The 26,841-nt window shown below is 40.1% G+C and overlaps 1 protein-coding gene across 5 annotated transcripts in view; it reads left to right on the forward strand.

Annotated features, from left to right (window-relative positions):
• The window catches only part of JADE3 (jade family PHD finger 3), a 135,781-nt gene that overhangs the window by 63,335 nt on the left and 45,605 nt on the right, over nt 1-26,841 (forward strand). For all 5 annotated transcript variants that reach the window (XR_007148983.1, XM_047844255.1, XM_047844252.1 and 2 more), the window contains 2 exons: nt 8,421-8,477; nt 9,262-9,341. Coding sequence is in view for 4 of the 5 variants with exons in the window: in XM_047844255.1 (XP_047700211.1) it covers nt 8,432-8,477; nt 9,262-9,341 (126 nt within the window). In the remaining variant the exon portion in view is untranslated. The remainder of the gene's footprint in view (nt 1-8,420; nt 8,478-9,261; nt 9,342-26,841) is intronic.

Below are 26,841 nucleotides of genomic sequence, written 5' to 3' on the forward strand. Positions count from 1 at the left end.
TCTGATTATATTTTGTTTACTCAGTCTCTAGATAGATATGGCTTTAGTCACTGGACTAGTGAAATGTGGCAGAGGAGAAAGATATGCGAGGTGAACAGACTTGAAGGGAAGTTTTGTTTCCACAACACTGAAGCAGCAGTGGATTGAATCGTTTCATAGAGAGGGGTGAATTCTGAATTAAACCATAGGCAGTAGACTCAAATGGCCTCAGCCTGGAGGTTAGTATTGTTTACCCTAAAGCAGAGCTAATCAGCTCAAGAAACACATTAATAACATTCCTAATTTCTGTTTAAGGAACAGTTTAGGAGGTTCTTTGCCCACATGGGCAGGACTTGACCCTAAAGGATGCAAGAAGTGTTCTGCTCTGGTCTGACCAGTGACCTAACTCAGACGTCTGTCTCTGTTAATGGCTCTAAAGGATATTTTCCTGAAAGCCTAAGGGAGCTGGACTTTCAGATGTTTCTTTACTTAAGGATTACTTCCAAATACCATCATGGATTTATCCTCCTTGATTTTATCTCAGTCCTTCTTGAACCTGTTTACATTTTCATTCTGTTCCACTTCTTGAACTGGTGAGTTCTCGAAGTTCCCTAAGCATTGCTCAAAGTCCTGCTTTCTTTTTGATAAAAATTGCCTTTAGGTTTCAAAGAGTGCCCCTTTGTTACTTTTATTCTGTGATAGGGTGAATGAACTCAAGCCAGTCGTTTCTAAACCCTTCTTGAGTCTTATCTATTTTTGCTTCATCCTTTTAGAGCAAGATTTCTCAACTTTGGCAGTATTGACAGTTTGGGCCAGATACATCTGTGCATTATAAGAGACTATCCCGTGGGTTGTTGGATGGTTAGCAACCTCCCTGGCCTCTAGCCCCATAGATGCCGGTAACACCTCCCCACCTTCTGACTCATGACAACCAAAAATGTCTCCAGATATTGCAGTTTTGTGCTTTTTGGACTACCTTTATAATATGAAGACTTCTCTTGGGGCACCTGTGTGGCTCAGATGGTTAAGCACCTGGGTCTTGATTTCAGCTCAGGTCATGATCTCATTATTTGTGAGATTGAGCCTCCTATCCGGCTCTGTGCTGACAGCACAGAGCCTGCTTGAGTTTCTCTTTCCCTCTCTCTCCCTCTCTCTCTCCCTCCCTCCCTCTCTCTCTCTCTCTCTCTCTCTCTCTCTCTCTCTCCCCCTCTCTCTCTCTCTCTCTCCCCCCCCCCCTCTCTCTCTCTCTCTTTGTCTCTGTCTCTCTCTCTTTTTCAAAATAAATAAACTTTTAAAAATATGGAGGCTTCTCTATCCAATTGATTGTATTATGCTTTTCTGGATTTTTCCCAGCTCTGGTTAATGTCCATTTTGAATGACAGCGACAGCTATTTTTATAATCTAAGTGTTTCAGGTCAGCTGTATCATTTGTGGGTGGCATGAGAGACAGATACCTTGAAATCTTAGAAGTTTTTTTTTTTTCAAATAATAAATGTACTGTAAAAATGTGGGCAATGGAAAAAATTGGAAAGACTGTTTTTACCACCCCAAATCCAACTTTAATTTTACTAATGTAACTAATGTTAGTAAATTGGTTTATGGCCTTCATCTATTTTCCATATATTTTATTTCATAGATGTACTCTCTCCATAAAAACCAATATTTATACTGTTTTTTCCACTTAACGTTTTAACCTAAATGTTTCCCTTTATACCATGTTTAAGTGATTGAATGAAATATGATAACATGCTTTAATTATTCCTCTTTTGTTTGATAGCTAGGTTTCATTTATTTTTATTATAGGGTTTTTTAAATTTTTATTTATTTTTAAGAGACAGAACATGACCTGTGCCAAAGTTGGATGCTTAACTGACTGAGCTACCCAGTGCCCCTATTGTAGAATTTTAATGGACATCTTTGTCCATAATCATTTTCTGTGTTTTGGATTATTTTTCAAAGATGAATGTTAGAAGTAGAATTCCTGGGTCAAAGGGTGTGAATATGTTTAAAGCAGAACCTCAGATTATTTTTAAACTCCTACATGGCCCCACAGAGGGTAGTGAAAAGGAGCCCCTTGCACTGACCATGCATTTCAAAAGTCTGTCTCCTGGGCATAGAGAAGGAAAGGGCTGTGTTTAAGCTAATCACTTTTCCTTGCCTGCCTGCTCTTCTATGAGAATATTAATGGGGAGTCAAGTAGCCACCAAACCACAGACTTAGATTCCAGTTCCAAATAATCCCAGTTGGGTTGACTTCCAGACAGTGCTCCTTTAAAAGGGAGTTTCACCCAAGGAAGGCATTTACTTTATACATTTATATTTTGCCTGGCTTGCAGTCACTGTTAAAATAAATCAGCATGCTGTTAATCATTTTGGTTGAGATTGTAGTAGGAATAAGATCTGAAAACTGCCATTCAATTACCGCTCCCAAGGGTGCAAAGTGAGGCCTGGTGCACATTTCATTTCTGCCAAAACAAAGGAATACTCATTGTGGGAGGTAAGGAAGAAAAGAATGCCTTTATAAAGTCTCTACCCTGCAAAGAGGGCTAGTAAATAAACAGCTGAATAATATATCCAAAAATAAGACATTGAGGCACATCATGAAGTTACTCAAGATTGCACTGTACTTACTTATAGTTTTGCTTAACAAAAAATTTTATTTTGAAGTGCTTTTAGGGGCGCCTGGGTGGCTCAGGCGGTTAAGCATCCGACCTTGGCTCAGGTCACGATCTCATGGTTTGTGGGTTCGAGCCCCGCACTGGGCTCTGTGCTGACAGCTCGGAGCCTGGAGCCTGCTTCGGATTCTGTGTCTCCCTGTCTCTCTGCCGCTCGCTCGCACGCTCTCTCTCTCTCCGCCCCCCCAAATAATTAAACAAACAAATATTGAGGTACTTTGCAAAGTATACCACTTTAATGAAGATTTACAAGTTGTCTCGAGTGTGGGTGCCTAGAAGCAGAACCTGGGACAGTATTTGAACGTACATGATTTATTGAGGGGGAGTGCTCTCAGGAGAAACTGATAAAGGAGTGAGGCCGAGAGGGTAGGGAAGAAGGAGCTAAAGTAAGGATATGGTCCTAGCAAAGTCTAGCCTTATCATGTTTTGGTTAGAGGGGGGAAGATACAGAACAATTATTGACTGCTTGGCGCCCTGGGGAGGGAGACTGGGAGAGGATAATCTCCCTGACGAGACTCCTGCACTTGGGAGGGGGATGGCTGTGAACCATCAGCAGCCAGTAGGCAGTAGCTGGGAGATGGATATGTTAGCTAGGTAAAGGGGATCTGGGTGGGGCACCAGAGCATCTACTACTCTTTTGAATGTTTATTTTGTACAGGACACTGTGCTAAGACTTGGGAGTAAGAGATGAATGTGACATAGTCCCAGCTTTTTCTTTTTTTGAGAGAGAGCGAGCAAGCGAGCTAGCACGAGTGAGGGAGAGGGCCGGGGCCGGGGGGGGGGGGGGGGGGGCGGAGAGAATCTCAAGCAAGCCTCCACACTCAGCACGGAGCCCGACATGGGGCTCGATCCCAAGACCCTGGGATGATCATAACCTGAGCCGAAATCAAGAGTCAGATGCTTCACCGACTGAGCCACCCAGGCACCCCAACATAGTCCCAGCTTTTAAGATGGTTGTGGTCTAGTGGCAGGACTGACCGTGTAAAGAATATTTACAGTGTAAGTAAGGTGCTTTTTACACTGATAAAAGCATGCACGGAGACTGGAATAGAAAACAAAGGAATGCATAATTGTGGGAGAGGGATATCTGGAGAGCTTCGTTGAAGGGATCCAACAAATGGGTAGGACCAGGTTGGGAGACCTGGTCAGGGTTAACAGAGAAGGAACTGTAGACAGAAGGAAGAGCTCCGTGCAAAGCTGGCAAGTATGAAATAAGAAGTGTTCATGGAATCACGTTGGGCCTAGAATGTGCTGGGGGTAAGGGAGCAGCAGCTGAGGAGGCCTGATAGATTGGATCCGGAGTATTGACTGTGGGCCTCGAAGGTCACGCTGAGGAGGCTGGGCTGAGAAGGGGCAGCCTTCCTGCTGTCATCCACCCAGCCTGCCTAAGGTCTCAGGGTCAACTGGGGAGTGCCCAGGCCCAATATACCTGCCAGCATTGCCCTCTGGTGGCCATGTGGCTCCAAGCATGTCCCTTAAACATTTCTGAGCCCCAACTTCCTCATCTGTAAAATGGCTGGTTGATGGTAATATTTATAGGACTGTTGTGATTAGAAATAATAAGTAAAGACAGATCTAAAGACTTACTATCATTGTGCTGCATTTACTGTTCTTTGTAATTTTCCTACAGTGACTAAAACAGTGCTGTCTCAGAAATGGATAGACCGATCAATGTATACTATAACAGCCCAAACCAAAAAATTTTGCTTGCTTTATTTTTTTTTTCTAAAAATCATTAACAGTTCACTTTCTTATTTCCCGGGACTGGTATTATTGGTGTTAGATAATCTGTTTCCTAGACCTGTATTGATAATTTAGGATTTTTTTTGTTTTTCGTCTTTCATAGAGTGAATGTTACCGCCGTAATAGTTTTATAAAACAAAATTTGGGGGACAAAACATAAGAGACACTTAAATATAGAGAACAAACTGAGGGTTTCTGGATGGGTTCTGGGTGGGTAGATGGGCTAAATGGATAAGGGGCATTAAGGAAGACACTTGTTGGGATGAGCACTGGGTGTTATACATAGGGGATGAATCATTCCTGATTCCTGGAATCTACTCCTGAAATCATGATTGTATGCTAACTAACTTGGGTGTAAATTTAAAAATAAAATAAAATAAGCAAAAAAAATTTTTAAAACCCACAAAATTTTGTAGATTCTTAAAAATTTTCACCTCCCTCAGTCATGAACAGTTTGATAACAAACTCAAAGAACAGGATATTACAGAAAATGGAAATTATTCTATTGTACACCTGACACTAATGTAACACTGTATGTTAACTGAAATTAAAATAAAAACATAAATACATACATAAAAACATTAATTCATTCATTACTTAATGAAAAGAAAATGGAGATACTGTTTTAGCCAAAGTTTCTAAGACCAGAATTTCAGATAAGAGGAATATCTTTCTTACAAGAAGTCGTGGGTCTCCTAAAACTCAGGGAAGTGAGGAGAGGGGGTACGGTCCATGCTCAGTTGGCTTTCTTCACTGAGAGTTTATGGAGAATAAAACTATTTCTTCTATGGTATATGCTACCTTCGATTCCAGTATGAGTTATCCATCTAGAGGTAATGTTTAATAGACATAGAATATTTCTATTGCTAACTCTTCTTGACTCTGCCTAAAAATTCTCATTCGTAAAATGTTACAATAATTTTTAAAGGTTTTTTTTAACTTTTTTTTTTTGAGAGAATGAGACCACACAAGCGGGGAAAGGGCAGAGAGGGAGGGAGACACAGAATGTAAAGCAGGCTTCAGGCTCTGAGCTGTCAGCATGGAGCCGGATGCGGGGCTCAAACTTGTGAACCGCGAGATCATGACCTCAGCTGAAGCTGGATGCTTCGATGCTGATCCACAATCCACCCAGGTGCCCCGATAATTTTTAAAGGTTTTAAAAGCTTTTTTGAGGTATAATTGACATACTATAACATTCTTGCATTTTAAGTATACAATTCAGTGAGTTTTAGTATATTTACAGGGTTTTGCAATCATCACTACTGTCCAATTTTAGGACACTTCTGTCACCCCCCCCCCAAAAAAAATTTGTGCCCATCTGTAGTCAGCCTGCATTCTCACTCTCAACCCTAGGCAACCACTGCTCTGGACATTTGGTATAAATGGAATCACATAAGTGATCTTGTGTTTATGACTTCTTTCGCCGAGCATACTGTTTTGCTAGGTTTTTTTTTTTTTTTACATGTTTTATGTAGCATGTATCTACACTTTGTTCCTTTAAAAAAAAATTTTAATGTTTTTATTCGTTTTTGAGAGAGAATGGAGGGAGAGTCAGAGCACGAGCAGGGGAGGGGCAGAGAGAGAGAGGGAGACACAGAATCCAAAGCAGGCTCCAGGCTCTGAGCTGTCAGTACACAGCCCAACGCGGGCCTCGAACTCACACACCATGAGATCACGACCTGAGCTAAAGTCGGGTGCTTAACCAATTGAGTCACCCAGGTGCCCCTTATATGGCTACTTTGAAGTCTTTACTTGTTAAATCTGATATCTGATGGCTGTCACAGGCAGTTTCTGTTGCCTGCTTTTTTTTCTGGTTTATAGGTCATAGGTTTCCTGTTTCTTTCATGTCCCGTAATTTTTTGTTGGCAACTGGACATTTGAGATAACATAATGTAGCAACACTGGGTATTGGCACCCCCCCACCCAAGGCTTTTTATTGTTATTTGCTTGTTTACTTCTTTAAGGATAGGCTAGATTATTTTACTGAAGTCTATTTACTCCCCACCTTTGCCCTGCAGTGTAGGTCTTGATGTTGTTCCTTAGAGGTGCAGCCTTTGGTATGCCCCAGTTACCTGGGGACGATACTGGTTTTGACAGGGCTCTTGTTGAAAGTCTTTTTCCTCACCACACCAGGCTGTTAAGTTGAAGTACTTACTGTCTGATTGTTCTGTTGTTTTTAATAATACCCTGGGACATAAATTGCTACGCAAACTGATCCAATCAAGTTAGGGCTCCTTTGAAGGGATAGTTCCTGAGATAAGTATTGAGATTTTTTTCTGACCCCAGGACTGTTCCTCCCAGCTGAAGTCAGCTCCACTGGGGAGAGATTTGGAGCCCTCTCTTCTGTGGTCTGCCTCTCTCCCTGGGAAAAATCACTGAGCCATAGCTCTAGGATAGAGGGTGGGGAAGATGATGTACTTCCCTCTGAGTGGCAGCCTCAGGTCTCCTAGGTTTGCCTCTCCTGACGTAGAATCCCCACTCGATGAGCTGGAGTCAGGGCAGTTGGAACCTCTGTATTCTCAGTGGCACCACACCCAAGGCATAGCCTCCATCCCACGAGTGGGGGAAGAAGAAAGGCCCAACCATTCAGCTACTCTTGTGTAGAACTTAACCTCAGCAACAGGTAGCCGGGGCAGGGTGAAAAATGCTGACATCCTGCTCCTCCCAGGAAGAAAGCCTTCCAAGTGGGAGCTGGAGGAAAGGGAGCTCTGTGTTCTTGGCCGTACCAGTCTGGTATGAGATCTGTGCTGAGAAAGGGGGTGAAGGAAAGTGGTTCTAGGTCCATATACCACAAATTCTTTCTTTACTTACTGAGTTTTAGTTGATTTTCTTTAATAAGGGCTGCTTTATTTGCTGTATGCCCTTTGAGCCATTTCCAGGGATTTTAAATGAATAGTTTTTTGCTTTTTTAAGTAATTTTCACCAGTTTCACTGTGGAGTGGGTTGGTGAAGCTCTTCACACTGCATGGGCTTCCTCCTAAGAATCATATGTGGCCTCCCCAGTCTTTGGTACCTTCTGTATTGGAAAAATGTGATAGAAATGCCAGAAACGGAACTCTTTTAGCTTTTTAACATGCACTTTTGTGTCTGTTACTCTTGATTGCTCACGGTGGCCTTGTACTTGGGTTTCTATCTCCTTGGTAGATGAGTGGCTCGAAAGCAGTAGTCCTGACCTTTATTCCTTGTGGAATCATGATTGCCCCTAATAGCATCTTGTATACTGTGACACATAAAAGAACGTCAGTTACTGGTTGTATCACTGTCTTTTCTTTTCTTTTCTTTTTTTTTTTGATACTTCTTTTGTAACTTTCGGTGCCTTCCTTTTTTCTTATACTCTAGTGCTGGTATGTTCCCAGAAAAGTGGTGCCTCTTTTTTATCTGCCATTGGCCACACACACACAAGGAAGGGCACTGAAAGTTTAGTCAAAACCATTCTGCATTTGTCACAGTATAGGAGCTTTTTAACAACATTCCTTGTGATGTATAGATAGATATAATTTTAAATTAGGCTAGTTGTTTGGGGGATGGAGACAGGGAGAAAAGAGGGAAAAGGGGCAGACAGAAGAGCAGTATAGTTGTGCTCTTAAAGGTGGGACATGCCTCACTTGTTGACCTTGGCCCTTGACAGCTCTGCCTTGCAAATGCTTTTTCCTTTCTTGCTCCTCCCGGACTGGGGTTCCCTGGCTGGTGATGGCCCCATGGCTATCCCCGCTTTTGGGTAGACAGTGATGTGGTCACATCTGAGGCTCCAGCCGATTCTAGACCATTAATCCATTGCTGCATGGGCTTCCTCCTAAGAACTGTATGTGGCCTCCCCAGTCTTTAGTACCTTCTGTATTGGAAAACGTGATAGTAATCTTCTCCCATCACTGTAGGTCATTTGAGGATATTCTTGACAGAAATCATTTGATTTGTGTGATTTGCCTGCTACTGCTTCTTGAGATCTATAGGGCAGTGTTGACTGCCCCCTGGGATGGATGTCGTGTGTATTGACTGTTTCATTCAGTGTTGTTCTCTTTCCCAGGATGCTCCAGGATGAAACGCCATAGAACTCTCAGCAGCAGTGACAGTTCAGATGACTGTGAGTAGAACTGGCCAACAGGTGGTAATCTCTGTATCTGTACTCTTTGAGGACTTATTCTTTGACTTAAGCTCTTTCATGTTTCTTTCAGTGGTTAAAAAAAATGTTTCTAGGAAGGAAAGCTTGGGGTATTATTTTTCTTACTTAAATTTCATTAGAAATAGATAAGTTAGGTGGGAGGATTGGGTTTTTTGTGGCATATTGCATTTTTTTTCACTTTTCATTTACCAAAACAACAGAAGCCAAATCTAATAATGATTTAACAGTGCTTTTCTGGAAAGGACAAAAAAGTATGGGAGCATAAATTGAGGGCCCCACAAGTCTAATTGTAACTCAGGTATTAAAGGTTTGATGGGATGAATCATCATTTGTAAAAGGCAACAACCTCATTAACAGTAGCATTTGGGGGAGGGCTGAAGGATACAGATTACTTGCCTCACATTTTTAGGTTTTCCAGTTGCTTTTGCAGATATTGTTTCTCCAGGTGGAACATGAATCATGTTATTCCAAAATGTTATGAGGTATGATTACACCCAATCAAATCTCCTCAGCATTAGCAGTGTCAAAGCTTTTACATGCTGGGAGGTCATCTATAAATGTCGTTAAACTCCATTATGAGTCTTTCTTGATTGCAATTTAACTGTTTTCTTCAGTGGTATGAGATCACTGTGCTCTTCTCCATTAATACCTTTCATATTCTCTTGGATGACATTGAGTTATATGACATTCAGTAATATCAGCAAGTAAGAAGTCTCAGTATTTTTTTTCTAATTATCTTTTTCAGGTCCTTCCACTTCCTTTACTCCCAGCTCAATGTATAGGAGCAAGTCAAAAATTCCAAAACAACACAAGAAGCCTGCTGAGGTGAGATCAGATATTCAATTTTTAGACGTATGCCTGCATACCTCCAATGCCCAGATCCTGGAGATGTGAGGATTAAGCTATGTGCCAGTGGATAGACTTGTTTTCCTATGAACTTTTTGGTTTTTAAGAAAGATTCCATTTTCTTTTCCCTTTGGGAAAACCGTAATCTTCACACTGATTTCATTTTGGTGATGACGCTTTTAAGTACCTGGCTTTAGAATATAAAACCTTCCCTAACCAAGAATTCAAAGGGAAGCCAGAGTTGGGGAATTGGGAAGGACCCAAAGATCTGGTCTGTGATTGGAGAGAGCTAAATTGGCAGGTGGGAGGCAGTGCAAGTAGAGATTGATGAAGAGGTGATGGATGGAGAAGGGAAGGACTAGGTTGAAGATCTGGGCTGTGGGCTTTGATGGGTCTTTACAGCCTTCAGATGGGTCTTTACCCTCCAGCCCAAGGAGAATGGATCACTCCTTGCGAGGCTGGTCATCTTCTGCCCCAAGGACAGCAAAGTGCCAGGGTTGCACTTGGACTTGGTTTAGTGGATCCTACAGACTTTCCTCTGTGATAATTAAATGATGAGAAACTGACATTGTGTCTTCACTTCTATGAGTAGACTTCCTTAGCTGCAAAGGAAAAGGAGTGTATTAGTTAACTGTTGCTACATTACAAATTATTACAAAATTAGTGGCTTGAAGGGACACCTGGGTGGTTCAGTCAGTTAAGCATCCAACTCTTGATCTCGGCTCAGGTCATGATCTCACAGTTTGTGAGTTCAAGCCTCACGTCAGGCTCCACACTATCAGTGCAGGGCCTGCTTGGGATTCTCTCTCTATCCCTCTCTCTCTACCCCTCCCCTGCTCATGCTTGCTTGCTTGCTCGCTCAGGTGTGCTCGCTCTCTTCTCGCTCTCTCTCTCTCAACAAATAAACTTTTTAAAAAAGCTTGAAGAAAAAAATTAGTGGCTTAAACAGCACACATTTATTATCTCAGTTTTTGTGGGTCAGGAGTCTGGGCACAGCATCCCTAGGTTCTCTGTTCAGGGTCTTTCAAGGCTGCCATCAGTGTGCTGGTTGGGCTATGTTCTAGAGGTTCTACCAGGAAAGAACTCACTTCCAAGTTCATTTGGATTGTTAGCGGAATTCATCTCCTTGCAGCCAGAGGACTGAAGTCCTTGGGGTTTTTTTGCTGGCTTTTGATGGAGGATTACCCTCTGCTCCTAGAGACTCATAGTTTTTTTACAGTGTGGCCTTCTCCATACATAGTCTCAAAACATGGCAGCTTACTTTTTCAGAGCCAACAAAGGGAGAGTCTTTTGCTCCAGTCTGCTAAGACTGAGTCTTATATGACATAACATAATCATGGAAGTGATATCCCATCCCATTTGCCACATAACATAACCTAGTCAAGGGAGTGACACTCCATCATGTGTGACATATCCTATTGATTATGGCAAGTCACAGGTTCCACCTACCCTTACGCAAGGTAGGGGAGGGGCATCGCTTTAGGGTGTCAGCCCTAAAAGAGCATTTCTTTCTTCCTTTCTCAGTGGTCACTTTTCATTTCCATCTTTTGCTTGGGATCTTCCTGGGCACAGTAAAATATCAGAGTATATTTATATGGATCCGTTTCATGCAGAAAAACTTAGGGAGTAAAATGCATATAAACAGAAGCAGAACAAATTTCCCATGTATCCAGAGGAGTCTTCGACTATAGAATGGTGAGAAAGAAACTTTGCTACTTTTCCATTTAGACAGCCAGTCCTAGAGCATGAAGTGACTCTCTAGTTTTGGGTCTTGAGTCCTCATACCTCCAGTTCAGCGAGAATAGCAGTCTTTTGTTGCAAGGGATAGGGGTCCTGGGCTACTGGAAGCAAATTTTTGACTTTATATTTCACATTCTACTATAAAAGAGAGAACCTGATATTGTAAAACAAAACGAGCGTTGGCATTAGAAGAGAATGAGTCCATGTTTTGCTTTGCTGGCTTATTTCATCTTGCTGAAATAATTTGTTTCATCATAAAACACAGACATTATTTATCACAACTACCTCTCATAGCTACCGTTTATTGAAATTTTATGTGCCAAGAGCTTTATATTAGAGAATCTGATTGTTTCCCAAAATTAAGCAATTTATAAGAATCTCCTTGGGTGATTTTAAAATTTTTATTTAATTACTTCATTTAAAAGTTTAAAAATTTAATTTTATTTAATTTAAAAATTTTATTAACTTTATTTAAAATTTTTATTTAAAAATTTCATTTAAAAATTTTATTTTAATAACTTACCTATATCAGTATGGACTCACGTATATTTATTTTATACTTTGGGCTATAATCCAATAGTACATAATTTATTGTGTTGCTCAAATTGTTTCATAAATCAGTGAAATCATCTCTTATTTTTCGCTTCAATTCCATTGATTTCTGTTCTTATTTTTATTATTTTCTTCCTTCTTGCTTTAGGTTTACTTTGTTCTTTTTCTAGATTCTTCAAATGGGTGCTTAGGCTATTTGAAACTTTTCCTCTTTTCTAATGTAAGAATTTTAGTTCTATAAATTTCCCTTTAAATTTTTAAATATTTTTGAGAGAGACAGGGAGAGAGGAGAGAACGAGTGGGGGTGGGGCAGAGAGAGAGGGAGACACCGAATCTGAAACAGGCTGAAGGCTCCGAGCTGTCAGCACAGAGCCAGACACTGGGCTCGAACTCACGAACTGCGAGGTCATGACCTGAGCCGAAGTAGGATGCTTAACTGACTGAGCCACCCAGGTACCCCTGTGAATTTCCCTTTAAACACTTCTTTAGCTGCATCCCATTAATTTTGATATGTTTTTAGTATATGTGCTGCCGAAGCAAGCACAATTTTGACATGTTTATTTTCATTTTCATCCAGTTCAGTGTAGTTTTTATTTTCCTTGAGACTTCCTCTTTGACCCATGGCTTATTTAGAAGTATGCTGTTTAGTTTCCAAGCATTTGGAGACTTTCCTGCTATCTTTCTGTTAATTGATGTCTAGTTTGAGTCCATTTTTGATGGAGAACATAATCTGTACAGTTTTACTTCTTTTACATTTGTCAAAGTTGGTTTTAAGGCTAAGGATATGGTTTATCTTGGTAAATGTTTCATGGGTACTTGCATGCTGTTTGTCGTGCTGTTGTTGAGTCCTACTGGATGTCAGTGTTCTTCTCTATCCTCACCAATATTCTGCCTAGTAGTTTTATCTATTGTTTAGAGAGGGTTGTAGAAGTCTCCAACTGTAATTATGGATTTGTGTATTTCTCCTCTCCGTTCTGTCAGTTTTGCTTCATATATTTTGAAGCTCTTTTGTTAGGTGTATTCATATTTAGGACTGCCATCTCTTGGTAAATTTAGCATCACTTAATGTCCCTCTTTGTCTTTGATAATTTTGTTTGCTCTGGAGTCTGAACTATCTATATGAATATAGTTTTTGGCTTTCTTTTGATTCATGTTTACATTGTATGTCTTTCCATCCTCTTACTTGTAACTTCTACATATGATTATATTTGAAGTGATTTTCTTATAGATGATGTATAGTTGGGTCATTTTTTATTTTTATTGATTTATTTTTTTTTCAATATATGAAGTTTATTGTCAAATTGGTTTCCATACAACACCCAGTGCTCATCCCAAAAGGTGCCCTCCTCAGTACCCATCACCCACCCTCCCCTCCCTCCCACCCCCCATCAACCCTCAGTTTGTTCTCAGTTTTTAAGAGTCTCTTATGCTTTGGCTCTCTTCCACTCTAACCTCTTTTATTTTTCCTTCCCCTCCCCCATGGGTTTCTGTTAAGTTTCTCAGGATCCACATAAGAGTGAAACCATATGGTATCTGTCTTTCTCTGTATGGCTTATTTCACTTAGCATCACACTCTCCAGTTCCATCCATGTTGCTACACAGGTCCATATTTCATTCTTTCTCATTGCCACGTAGTACTCCATTGTGTATATAAACCACAATTTGTTTATCCACTCATCGGTTGATGGACATTTAGGCTCTTTCCATAATTTGACTATTGTTGAGAGTGCTGCTATAAACATTGGGGGTACAAGTGCCCCTATGCATCAGTACTCCTGTATTAGTTGGGTCATTTTTTAATCCACTCTTTCAATCTCTGTCTCTTAATTGGAATATATAGGCCACTTAATATAATTTTAGTGTAAACTTTTGGTATGATTTAGTTTAAGTCTGCCATTTTGTTGTTTGTTTTCTATTTCTTCTCTCGTTTTTTGTCTTCCTGTGGATTACTTGAATATTTTTTTGAATTCCATGTTGATTTTTCCATAGTGGTTTTGAGTGTATATCTTTGTGTAGATTTTTTTAATATTTGAATTTTTTAGATTCCAATTACAATAAATATTTTTGAGAGAGAGAGAGAGCGTGAGCAGGGGAAGAGAAGAGAGAGAGGGAGACACAGAATCCTAAGCAGGCTCCAGGCTCTGAGCTGTCATCACAGAGCCCGACCAGGGCTCGAACTCACAAACTGCGAGATCATGACCCAAGCCAAAGTTGGATGCTTAACCGACTGAGCCACCCAGGCACCCCTTTGTGTAAATTTTTGTTAATGTTTATTTATTTTTGAGAGCGAGAGAGCTTGCATTAATGGGGGAGGGGCAGAGAGAGAGGAGGGCAGAGGATCAAAAGTGGGCTCTACCCTGATGAGAGGCTCAACCTCACAGACCATGAGATAATGACCTGAGCCAAAGTCGGACGCTCGACTGAGCCACCCAGGTGCCCCTCTACTTGTTCTGTCTGTTTTTTGGTTCCTCTGTTTTATTTTCTGTCTTCCTGTGGATTACTTGAACATTTTTTTGAATTCCATGTTGATTTTTCTGTAGTGGTTTTGAGTGTATATCTTTGTGTAGATTTTTAGTGGTTGCTCTCAGGAAGCAACCTTTAAAAAGGAAAACCTTTTCAACGTGGTCTCGTCATTTTATCACTTCAAATGAAATACAGAAACCTTAAGCACTGGGGCACCTGGCTGGCTCTGTTGGTAGAGCATGTAACTCTTGATCTCAGGATCATGAGTTCAAGCACCACATTGGGTGTGGAGCCTTCTTAAAAAGGAAAACAGAAAAGGAACCTTACCACCATCTAGGTTCATTTATCCACCCCCACCTTTATAATATAATTGTCTTAAATATTTTCTCTACATACTTTGAGAACCATACTAGACAGTGTCATAATAATTGCTTCATCCAACGAACATCATTTATAAAACTCAAGAGGAGGATAATCTATTATATTTACCTATATTTTTACTCTTGTTCTTCCTTTTATTGATGTCCCAACTTTCCCTTTGTTCATTTCCTTTCTGTTTGAAGAACTTCCTTTAGCCATTCTTTTAGGGTCAGTATGCTGATGATCACGTCTCCTGGTTTTCCTTAATCTGAGAATATCTTGGTTTCACCTTCATTCCTGAAAGATATTTTCAGTTGATACAGAATTCTGGTTTGACAGTACTTTCCTTTCTGCACTTGAAAAATGTGCTGCTTTTTTGTGGCCTCCCTGGTTTCTGGTGAGAAATCTGTTCTCATTCAAATAGTTGCCCCCTGCAGGTAATCAGTCATTTCCTTTCCAGTTGCTTTCAAGACTGTTCTTTGTCTTTATTCCCAAAGTTGGATTATGATGTGCCGGGACATGGATTTCTTTTGGTTTATCCTGTTTGGAGTTTGATCACCTTCTTGAATCTAAGTTTGTATCTTCTGCCGGTTTGAGGCAATTTTCAGCCGTTTTTTCTCCATCTATTTTTTTCAGCTCTGTCTGCTTTCTCCTCTTCTTTTGGGTCTTCAACTGCGTGAATGTAAGATCTTTTGTAATTTCCCCCCAGGTCCCTCAGACTCTTCTCTTTTTTTCAGTATATATTCTTTCTTCTGATCAGATTGGGTAATTTCTTTTGTTCACTGATTCTTTTTGTTCTGTTAATTCCATTCTTCTATTGAGCCTCTCATGAGATTGTTATTTCAGTTATTGTATTATTCCATTTCAAATTTTTTATTTGGTCATTCTTTACATCCTCCATTTCTCTGCTGAAACTTTCAGTTTGTTTCAAAAGTGTTTGTAATTTCTTACTGAAGCATTTTTATGATGGCTGCTTTAAACTCCTCATCGACGATTCCAGCTTCTGTGTCATCTCGGTATTGGTGTCTGTTGATTGTCTCTTCTCATTCCTAGTTCTTAGTATGATGAGTGATTTTCTTTTGTATTCTGGACTTTTTTGGTATTACATTATCAGACAGTAAGTCTTATTTAAATCTGTTTTAGCAGGCCTCCATAGTAACCAGGCCAGTGGGGAAGTGGGGTGCTGACTCTACCACCAGTTTCAGAATTTCTAGACTTCTATCTTCTGTTATCTCTCTAGGAAGATGGTTCTGTTATCTCTCTGGAACAGGGGACACGTGTCTCCCTACAACCTGGTGGGGGTGGAAATCTCTACCTTGTTGCCTCTACTGATAGCAGGGCGAGTGGTGGTGGTCAGGGGTACTGCATTACCAGTGGATGCTAGGGACGGCGCCAGTGTAAGAGGGTGTTTGAAATTTGTTATTGCTGTGGGCACCAGAGACTTCTCTAATTCTTCTGGTGACTTTGTTTTTGTCTCTTGTCTTGGATTAGAGTCTTCTGTCTGTGCTCGTCCTCCGAGAGATTCTGTCTTTTGCAGCTCTCCCAGCATAAGCCACTGTTATCGCTGGAGGCTCAAGCATGGTGGTAGAGTACTGGGGAGAGACATTGTTCTCTAACCTTCTGATTATATCTCAGTCTTTGAAATGGGCAGTGGTCCCGTTTCTGGGGTGAGATGGGGGAAGCGTACTTTAGGGGTAGAGCCTTTTTTTTTTTTTTTTTTTTTTGCCCTTGCCTCCTGTTCCCCTGTCTGCCTCTAGCAGGTAACCTCTGGAATTCTGTCTCTGTCCTTAGAATTCTCCCTCCTCTAGATGAAGGCTTCTTTCCCCCGCCCCCTACGTTGTAGGCTGAGGTTGGATGCTTTTCCCTTCTCCCTGGCACTAGTGAAATTACATCAGTGCCATCACCTGATATCCTTCCCCTGCAGGTGAAACTTTTTGTTCAGCAAGGGAGCCAGGACACAGAGCACCAGGGACCTAGACAGCACCACTGGGGGAGCTTTCTCCAGGTTTCCCACCATCCTCCCTGTGACAGCCTAGTTGGGTTTCTAGGGAAAAAAGCTTACACGAGGGTTGGAACCCCCCCATGACTATAGCCCCAGGAACTTCATTCTCTCTTGGTTGTCCCCACTTTGCTCACAGCAGTTCGTCAAAATTTCTGGGTTAAATGTTTCTGCTGTGGCTTCTGCCCCAGGGAAGCAAATGCTCCTGTCCTGTGTCTCCCTGCAGGCATACCCATCTTTCCTTGAGTTGGCCGTTTGTCCTGTGACTCATTTCTCTAGGGGACTTACCAAAAAAAATCGTTAATTTGCTGCCTGTCTTGCCTTTTTCTCCTTGTGAGGATGGGAGTTTGTTTTTTTCTGACTGAAGCCTTATGTTTGTAATGGGAGTTTGTCATTGAAATGCAGTAAAAATGATTGTTTTCACTGGGGCTTAATTGGCTGCATTAATAGATACATATTTTCTTTGATGCTTAGTGCTTCAGTGAGATTCTGGTGTATGACCACCCCTGGTTTATCCTCTAGAGAAGAGTTTCCTAGGGGTGTGTGAACATATGGTTCGGGGGCTTTCTTTGGTAACTTCTGCAACTTGTATGCAGTTTTTTAAGGGTATGTTTTTAGTGTGTGTCCGTGTGTGTGTGCACGCACGCACGTGTGCATGTGCGTGCTAGTAGCCTTCATCTGATTCTCAAAAGGGCCTGTACTCTTTTTTTTTTTTTTCAACGTTTATTTATTTTTGGGACAGAGAGAGACAGAGCATGAACGGGGGAGGGGCAGAGAGAGAGGGAGACACAGAATCGGAAACAGGCTCCAGGCTCCGAGCCATCAGCCCAGAGCCTGACGCGGGGCTCGAACTCTCGGACCGCGAGATCATGACCTGGCTGAAGTCGGACGCTTAACCGACTGCGCCACCCAGGCGCCCCAAAAGGGCCTGTACTCTTAAAGGTGTTTTTAAAAAGCCAGCTTTGGGGCGCCTGGATGGCCCAGTCGGTTACGCGTCGGACTCTTGGTTTCGACGCAGGTCATGATCTCACATTTTTATGAGTTCAAGCCCTACATCGGGCTCTTTGTTGGCAGCATGGAGCCTGCTTAGGATTCTCTCTCTCTTCCTCTCTGTCTCTGCCCCTTCCCCACTTGTGCTGTCTCTCTCTCAAAAACTAAATAAACTTTTAAAAAAATAAATAAAAAATAAACAAAAAGCCAGTTGTTATAGAAAGAGCACATTGTACCAGATGACTAATTTGAATGTATTAAAAAGTCATCTTTCTCAAAAGCCAGGATATTTTTACATATATTAGTCTGACTGGTCTATAAAACATGTCAACCTATCTTAAAGGATTGATAGCATATCATCTGTAGCTCTGGAGTCTCATTTGTGTGTCCAGGACTTTCATAGCAACAGAGCGAAAGCTCTCGTATTTTAACTCCGCAGAGAACACTGCAATACCCTCAAGTAGAGCCTGTTTACACCCCTTTACCTGTATTTCTAACATGCTTGATTCTTTGGTTTTCTGACCCACAGGAGACAAAAACTACCAAGCTTGCAAATACACGCTTACTGTACAAGAAAGGGATAGTGAGGGATGGGAGAAACACTTGCAAAGTAAACCTCAGATGTCATCTTGTGTGTGCAAGTGGCCCCGGTCTCCAACCCAGACTCAGTTGCTCCCCCGCGTCCATTACCAGGATGCATACACCTCTGTTTGGCAGTGGGCGAGGGGAGTGATCAGACCTTCCTGAGCTGCCCCAAAGCACTTCGCTTTATGGTAATTGATGTTTCCGTTGATGTCAACCCCAAGCCATCAAAATGTCCTGTTTGTTCTTTATAAGAAAACGGAGAAGTATTTTAAACTATTTAAAAAACATTTCTGTGAAGAACTATTTACATGGTCTTTAAAGTTTTCAACTTAGAAATTGAATAAGCTTTGCTCCATTGGAAAAACTAGCATGGGACACAGTGTCTTGAACAGTACAGGCTACTTCATCATCATATAAGAACGAGCTTGGATTCTTTACCAGGTTTTCTCTGCCTCAAGTGGTCGATTCTTTTAGATGACCTACACATCTTTTTTTTCACCCTATGATTGTATAATTCTAAGAAAATCCCTTACAGTTAACTCCTTTTGATTAAATACAGTTAACCACGCGCTGTTGGGGGGTCTCATCTGTTTGTGGTCATTTATGTATAGTTTCAGATTTCAGTGACTATGAATCACAACTGGTCCGTTTCTTTGCTACATTCACATGGACCAGGCAGTTTTCCCGTTTGTGTCATACAGGAAGTAAATGTTTTTTTGGCTTTTCCTCTAAAAAATGTCACCGAAATGTTCAGACTGGCTGTGCTTTAAGAAACTGCCCACTGAGAGATGTTAATGAGAGCAGTAAAAGCCAGAGCTGTCCATGAAGGACATTTTCATTTTGTGGCTGTGGCAGGTTAAGCATTGATATTCTAATTGAATTCGTAGTGAGGCCTCCTTTGTTTCTGCAAGCATCCGAGAGGCCAAGATGTACATGCCCTGTTAGACTTGGCCTAGCTGCTGGGCTGTATGTTAGCCCGTGAATCCCCTCTTTGACCATAAATGAGCAGATATCTGGTAAGTACAAAGGTTTTTTGTCTCAGGCACTTTTGGGGAAACTACCAGTGCATATAAAACAGGCATACAATTAAGAACTTCTAAAACTTCTCAACTTCATTACCTAGGTCAGTGTCAGCATCTAGTTCCTTCATTCATAATCTTTCATTTAGCATCAAACGCCAGGTTGTATTTTGTGAAGTTTCTGTGTTACCTTGTGGCCCATGGAGTGTTTTCTGAAGTTTTTGATGGGCCTCTTGCTTGGGAATCCTGTCTTTGGGAGCCAAACCATGCACGTTTTAGTTGAGCTGTGAACTCTCATCTCCTTTATCCCATCGATGATTCCTTTATGGACTAGATAGATAGGAGAACTCAGCTACATACTTCTTTCTGCTTTTGGAAGCAAAGCTGAGACTGTGATGATGATAATAGAATAATAACCGCAGCTAGACTTTGTTTAGCAATTATCATGAGTCCAGTACCACGCTAAGCCCTTTACATAAACTCATCCATTTACTTCTTATAACAAGTGTTTTTATTACAAGGTGTTTTTATTATCCCCATTTTAGAGATGAGTGAACTGAGGCCCAGAATTTAAATAACTTGTCCCAAATCATTTGGTGAATCCAGTAGACCAGTCTGGGTAGACTGTTCCTGGTCCCATCTTACTTTCTTTAAAAAAAAAATTTTTTTTTTTTGAGAGGGAGAGAGAGAATGCCAAGCAGGCTCCGCACAATCGGCACAGAGCTGGACACGGGGCTCAGTCCCATGAACCATGAGATCGTGACCTGAGCCAAAATCAAGTTGAATGCTTAACTGACTGAACCACCCAGACACCCCCATATTCCATTCTTTGAAGACTTTTAATTTCATTTTTTACTATATAAAACACTTGCCTGGTTCAGATATCCAACTGTGACCTAAAATACGTTCAGAGAGGTCCAGCTTTGGTCTGTTTCTCATCCCTATTTTCTCCCCCCTCCTGAGAATTAACCATTTTTTTAAAAAAGCTTTTCATTTATCCTTTTATTGTTTCTTTATGAAAGTACATACAAATATGTGTATATGCGTGTGCCTCTGTGTGTGTATAAAATGCACACCTCTACCCAGGATACGCTAAAGCTATTTTGTTTGCTTGTATTCATTAAAAAAATTCCTTTTCTTATCAAAAGCAGATTCATGAGACCAGTTTGGTAAATATATTTCATATCACTTTGCAGATATCTTCCTAAGTACTGAACTTGCATTCCTATCCCTTCTTCGGCATTTTATGTTCTGCCTCATGCTTGGGATATTTCTACAGCAAGATAAAGCAGACTCTTGCACTCTGCCTTGAGTAAAAATGCTTCTCTGGAAACCTTGGGTCTGATGCCATTTAATCTGGCTAGCTTATAAAATTGAAATCAGGCTTATCATATAAGTCTGCTATTTTTCTCTAAAAGTGAAAGGAAAATTATAATAGTCATTAGATTCAGCCTTCATTTGCTTAAGGAAATAGGTATGAATTGATTGGTGTTCCTGCAGTCAGGTTTCCAGACTTCGCAGAATGTCTGTTCCCTGGAGGTTTGGTATTTCTGAAGCCGTGGACAAGGGCCAGATTTCACTGGCCTCTGCTTTTATATCACTTTGTCTAAAGTCTTCAAGTTACTTTTTCTGTTTGGTAAACATGTGTATTAGTTTCCTGGGGCTGCTGTAACAAATCACCACAAACTGGGTGGCTTAAAACAACTGGAATTTATTGTCTCACAGTTCTGAGGCCAGAAGTCCAAAATTGGCCAGGCTATTAGGGGAGATTCCATCCTTTGCCACTTCTAGGTTCTGATGACTATCAGCATTTATTGACTTGTGGATCAGTGAGTCACTCCAAACTCTGCCTCCCTAGTCACACTGCTTCCTCCTGTTCTGTCTTAAATCTGTCTCTGCCTTTCTCTCGTAAGAACACTTGTCATTGGATTTAGAGCCCACCCAAAAATTCTGGGATGACCTCTTCATCTCAGAGTCCTTAAATTATTTATGTCGGCAAAGATCCCTTTTCCAAATAAGGTAATATTCACAGGTTCCAGAAATTAGAATGTAGGCATATCTTTTGGGGGGCCACCACTCATCCCACTACAATATGTTTCCAGGCTACTTAGGAAACTATACAGGACAGATGTTCATAAGCAGTTACGTCAAGTGTAAAGATACAGCTTAAGCTATATGGTTAGATGGTGTGACATAAATTAAGTCTGAAGCATGATTTGCAAATCAGTTAATTTATTTTGCGAAGTGTATCACATGGAAAACAATGAAATATTTTAGGAGGTTGAAAATACTTAGCTTTAGTATTCTTTCCAGATCTAACATAGGATTTCCCACAGCACACTCTCTCCCAAAGACAGTAGTTTATTAGCACAATTGTAAATTGTCACCACTCCTTAACCACTGGCTCATTAAAGGCTCTCTAGTCATTTATAGAAATGGATCAGTGTTCAGGAAAGTGGTGATTGAGATTTTCCCCCTAGCCATGCAGAACACTTAAGCTCTATGCAGAACACACTAAATGGATATGTCTGTGATCCTCTCTTACCCTCTTATACAAAGAACTTTGTAATAAACCACCAGTTTTTTTTTTCTTGTAGACAGCTTTCTCCCTGCACAGCACCCAATTATCTTTAATTGGCTAAGATTCTTGGTAGGTAGGTCATTTTGTTGCCACCTGGCCACTAGCATGAAGTTTAAGGTTGGTTTCCTTCTCTACTTTGCTCAGAGCATATTAATTCTAAATCATCCCTAAGTGAAAGCAACAGGCGTTTGCAGGGTTCTCCCTGTAAAGTAGCAAATGGAATGAGTCTTTGTTCATTTAAATGGCATCATTTGATTATGTGATAATTCAGTCCTATACTCTGAAATGTTGTCAGTTTAAGCAGAGGTGCACCAACAGAGAATTAACTGCTTTATTAGATCACGCTCTGTGCCTCTACTCCACGTTACACAGAATTTGAACAGCGCTTCTCCTCAGAGAACCTTTATTAGCATTAAAGGCTAAAATGTTTGATTGATAGCATTTTTTTCCTTTGACCTTCCAGAAATTTGCACATGTTTACCTTCAGCCTGCCAGTGGTTGGTTGAATTTTTTTAGAATTAGAAATTAGTAGATGATGTATAGACCAGTGTATGTATACTTTTATGTAAAAGTATATTCCCTCATTGCTTAGACCTCAACTGGGCCTTCATCACTGAAATCGTTGCCAGCTTAGCTTACGATCTCATGACATGCTTTTTTCTGTTGTTGAAAAGGCAGAATCACAAAGCTTAGGCTTCCACGGCCATTTATGTTTCCAGGCTGGTAAGCATATTTCTGTGCCCCTTAGTCACCCAGGGACCCTTTCAACCAGAGGATGACAGTACGTCAAACTTTAGATGGATCATGGTTCCCATATTGTCAGTGCCTAATTGTACTTAGGGTACAGAAAATGAGCTATGAAGAATCTCTTTGTTTCCCTGAGTCCAAGTTGTAGCTGTACTCACATGATCATCCTCTATCTCTGTCCTTTGAAATTATCACACAGCTAGGGCTCCCTTGCCAGGGATAAGGTTAAGGCTCGTGCTGGGATCCTCTTGGCTGCCACAGTAGACATTTCATTCCTATCCTCCTCACCTCTGAGGAGTTCACTGAGAGCAATAAAAACTGATAAACCAGATAGTAAAAGGTTAAAAAAGACAATGAAACTAAGGGCATTTTTTTAAAGATCTAAGTACAAAGATAACAAATAGAATAAAAATATGAACCTTAAATGCAAAAAAAAAATACTGTAATTAAAAGAGCAAAGAATACGCATCTGGTAGAGAAAGATGCACAAGGAAATATAACACATGTAATTATCAAATATGACAGTTGAGACCAAACATCTGAGTCATGCCAGTAAATATGAATGGGCTTAACAGCTATTAAAGAAAAATATTATTTTGGCTCACAAAACAAGACGCAACTATATGCTGTATACAAAAATATACCTAAAACACCTACTCAGAAAGGCTAAAAATAGAGATGGACAAAGGTATACCAGGAGGACGGTAGGAGGAGGAGTGAGCCTGATAGTAGACAAAGTAGAAATCAAGCCCCCAAAACAAAGAAGACTTTTTAACATTCTTCGAGTCTGTTTATTTTTGATAGAGTTAGAGTGTGAGTGGGGGAGGGGCAGAGAGAGAGGGAGACACAGAATCCGAAGTGGGTTCCGGGCTCTGAGCTGTCAGCACAGAGCCTGACATTGGGTTCAAACTTGCGAACCGTGAGATCATGACCTGAGCCAAAGTCGGACGCTCAACCTACTGAGCCACCCAGGTGCCCCAAAGAAGACTTTTTTATGTTAAAAGCTACAACTTACCATGAAGATGTAATACTTCAGAGTATTTGTGCACTGAATAACCCAGCAACCACCTTTCTGGAGCAAAAACTATAGAAGAGTCAAGGAGACGTAGGTGGAAACACACCAACCATAGGGGGCTTTCATACACTTCTCTCAGTCTCAGATTAAGTGAACAAAAAAATAAGTGAGGAGATAGAAGATCTAAACAACTTAAGCAGTAAGGTACATCTGATTAATATCTATCAAACTCTAACCCTTGATATTAGAGATAATAGACAATACACCTCCTCAAATGTCTGTGGTACACTTACAGAGTGATCAAATATTAAGTCACAAGGAAAAACATTTCCATTATGTAGACATGATGTAAACAAAAATTCTGGTCACAACGCAGTAAAATCAGAAATTACTAACAAAAACAGGAAGGTCCTTTCCTATGGAAACTTTAAAACCTATTAAACAACTCTTGGGTGAAAGGGGAAATACAAACCAAAATCATAGATTTTTTTAATTTTTTAATGTTTATTTATTTTTGGGAGAGAGAGAGAGCACAAGCAAGGGAGGGAGAGCAGAGAGAGAGAGAGAGATACAGAATCCAAAACTGGCTCCAGGCTCTGTGCTGTCAGAACACAGCCCAATGCAGAGCTCGAACCCACGAACCATGAGATCATGACCTGAGCTGAAGTCAGACGGTTAACCGACTGAGCCACCCAGGCGCCCCTGCAATCATAGATTTTTAAAAATAATGATTAGTTGAAAACATTCCATCTCAGATGTTTGTTCCATATCTTAAATTTATGATCAGAAAAAGGTGAGCATTGTCCCACCCACTCTTGATAAATCTTTAAATAAATATTAACTTAAGTTCTCAATGTTTCCATTGTTTAATTACAGTATACTAAATAAATATTATATTTTTCATTTTTATATACACTTATAGCCAACAATAAGAGAGTTTCTAATATGTTGACCAAAATGTTTAAAGTGCATAGAAAAATCATAATTACCCCATTAATTATTAATATTGCTTTTCACAGTTTCTATATGCACCATCATTTTTATGATCCCACACTTCTGTCCAAAGTAGACCTCCCTATACTTTGCAAGCCTCTGCAGAAATAAATTTGAAAAACTGGATAAGATAGATAACTCTTATGAAAATACAGATTACCAAACTTGACTCCATTAGACTAAGTAGAAAGCTTAAAGTGATCAATTTCCAAAGAATAAGTAGAGTATGTTATTAGGAACTACTACACAATAAAAGCACCGAGTCCAGGGGCACCTGGGTAGCTCAGTCGGTTGAGCGTCCAACTTTGGCTCAGGTCATGATCTCACAGTTCGTGGGATTGAGTTCCATGTCGGGCTCTGTGCTGACAGCTCGGAGCCTGAAGTCTCCTTCCGATTCTCTGTCTCCCTCTGTCTCTGCCCCCTCCCACTTGCGCGCACTCTCTCACTCTCCCTCTCTCACTCTCCCTCTCTCAAAAATAAGTAAACGTTAAAAAAAAAGTTTTTAAAGCACCAAGTCCAGATGGTTTCATAGGGACCAGTTAGTCCCAGTAATTCTCAGATTATTCTAGAGCATTGTTAACAGAAGGAAAATGTTCTAATTCTTTTTATGAAACATGCATAACATGGATACCTAAACCTAAAAGACAAAGGCAATTAAAAAAAGAAAACTTCAGATAAATATCACTCATGAATATGATATAGAAATAGTAAATAACGGAAGACAGAATACAAAACCATAGTAAGAAGGTATACCATGACCAAATAACATTCATTCCAGAAATGCAGAATTTGTTTGGTATTAAGAAATACAATATTATCATACAGTATATTAATATATAAGGAAAGTAATTATATAATTATTCTCATATTCACTGAAGAAGCCTTTAACAAAATTCAGTACCCAGGCCTTCGAAAACATTCAAGATAAAAGGAACTGTAAGATAATTTAACATATATACAATGTATATACACCATACACTAGGTGTATATACTAGGTCCTCAACCTAGTATCTTAGTTGATAGAGAACACTAGATGCATTTCCCCCAATTTCAGGAAGAAGGCAGATGTGTCCACTATCCCCAATACTATTCCAAATGTTAGTGCAATATCTGCCAATTCCATTAAACAAGAGAAACCAATTAGAGACAGAAGACTAGGTAAAGAAGATATGAAATTCTGTTTGCAGATGATATGATAATATATCTGGAAAACCATAGGAAAATCAATGATAAGACTAACGCAAGTAATAAAAGAATTCAGTGAAGTTAACATATAAGATCAATAGCTTTTATAAGCAGTTAGAAGATACAAACGTGCCTGGAACATGTTGTAAGGTAAAGAATTAAGGCAATACTCAAAAAAGGATGGGATGCATTGAAAGAGCACAGATGCTAGGCAACCCAAAAGAGCTCCTAGTGATCAAAGGTGAAACAATTTGAGCAACAAAATAAATAACACTAATACTAGATTATAACTGGAAGAATAAAGAAATATTTACAAGTCTATAATGATCTAACTAAACAATTGAAAAATAAGGGGGAAGAAAGGACAGATCTTTCTTACAGAGCAATTCCAATCGATAAATGTAGGACTGAGAGACATAGAAAATCACCATTAGAACACCACAGTAATAATTGTTGCAGGCAAGTTATCCACCAGTGGATGCTAAAGTTTGAGGAGAAATGGGATATTTTTATAATCTCAAAGTATCTCCTCTAGGATATTTATAAATTACAAAGGGAAACACAGTAACCTAACAGTGGAGAAAACCAGCAAGACACTACATTAACCAAGCGATCAAGTTTAATATCACCACTGACAGGACGTTGGCATTATACATTGCTGATAAAATGGAACAAGAAAGGCACAGCATCATTTCTGTGGTATTCTTGCCAAAAGCGAATAGCTTTAATCATGAGAAAACATCATTCAAACCCAAATTGTGGGGATATTCTCTAAAATACGTGACTAGTACTCTTCAAAAGTGTCAGGGTCTTGAAAGACCAGGAAAGACTGAAAAAGCCTCACATACTGGAGAATACTAAGGAGCCATGACAACTAATTGCAGTGTGGGATTCTGGATTGAATTCTGGAACAGAAGAACATTAATGGGAGAATCAGTAACATTTTAATAAGGTCTGTAGCTTAATTAATAGTATTACAGCAATATTAATTTTCTGGTTTAGGTAATTGTACTTTGGTTATGTTAGATATTAACATTAGAAGAAACTGTATGAAGGGGAGCTCTGTACTATTTCTGTAACTTTTCTATGTGTCTGAGTAAATAATTAAAAAATAAAGTGATGGCTAAATAAATAAGTTATCAAAGGATATTTATTGCTTAATTTGAGAGCATTAAAGGTTGTTTGTTTTATACAGTTTTAGAGTAACCTGTATTGTTGATTTAAATTCAAAGAGCCCTCGGAAATAATTC

The sequence above is a fragment of the Prionailurus viverrinus genome, chromosome X (assembly GCF_022837055.1).
Source record: "Prionailurus viverrinus isolate Anna chromosome X, UM_Priviv_1.0, whole genome shotgun sequence".
Taxonomy (NCBI): Eukaryota; Metazoa; Chordata; class Mammalia; order Carnivora; family Felidae; genus Prionailurus; species Prionailurus viverrinus.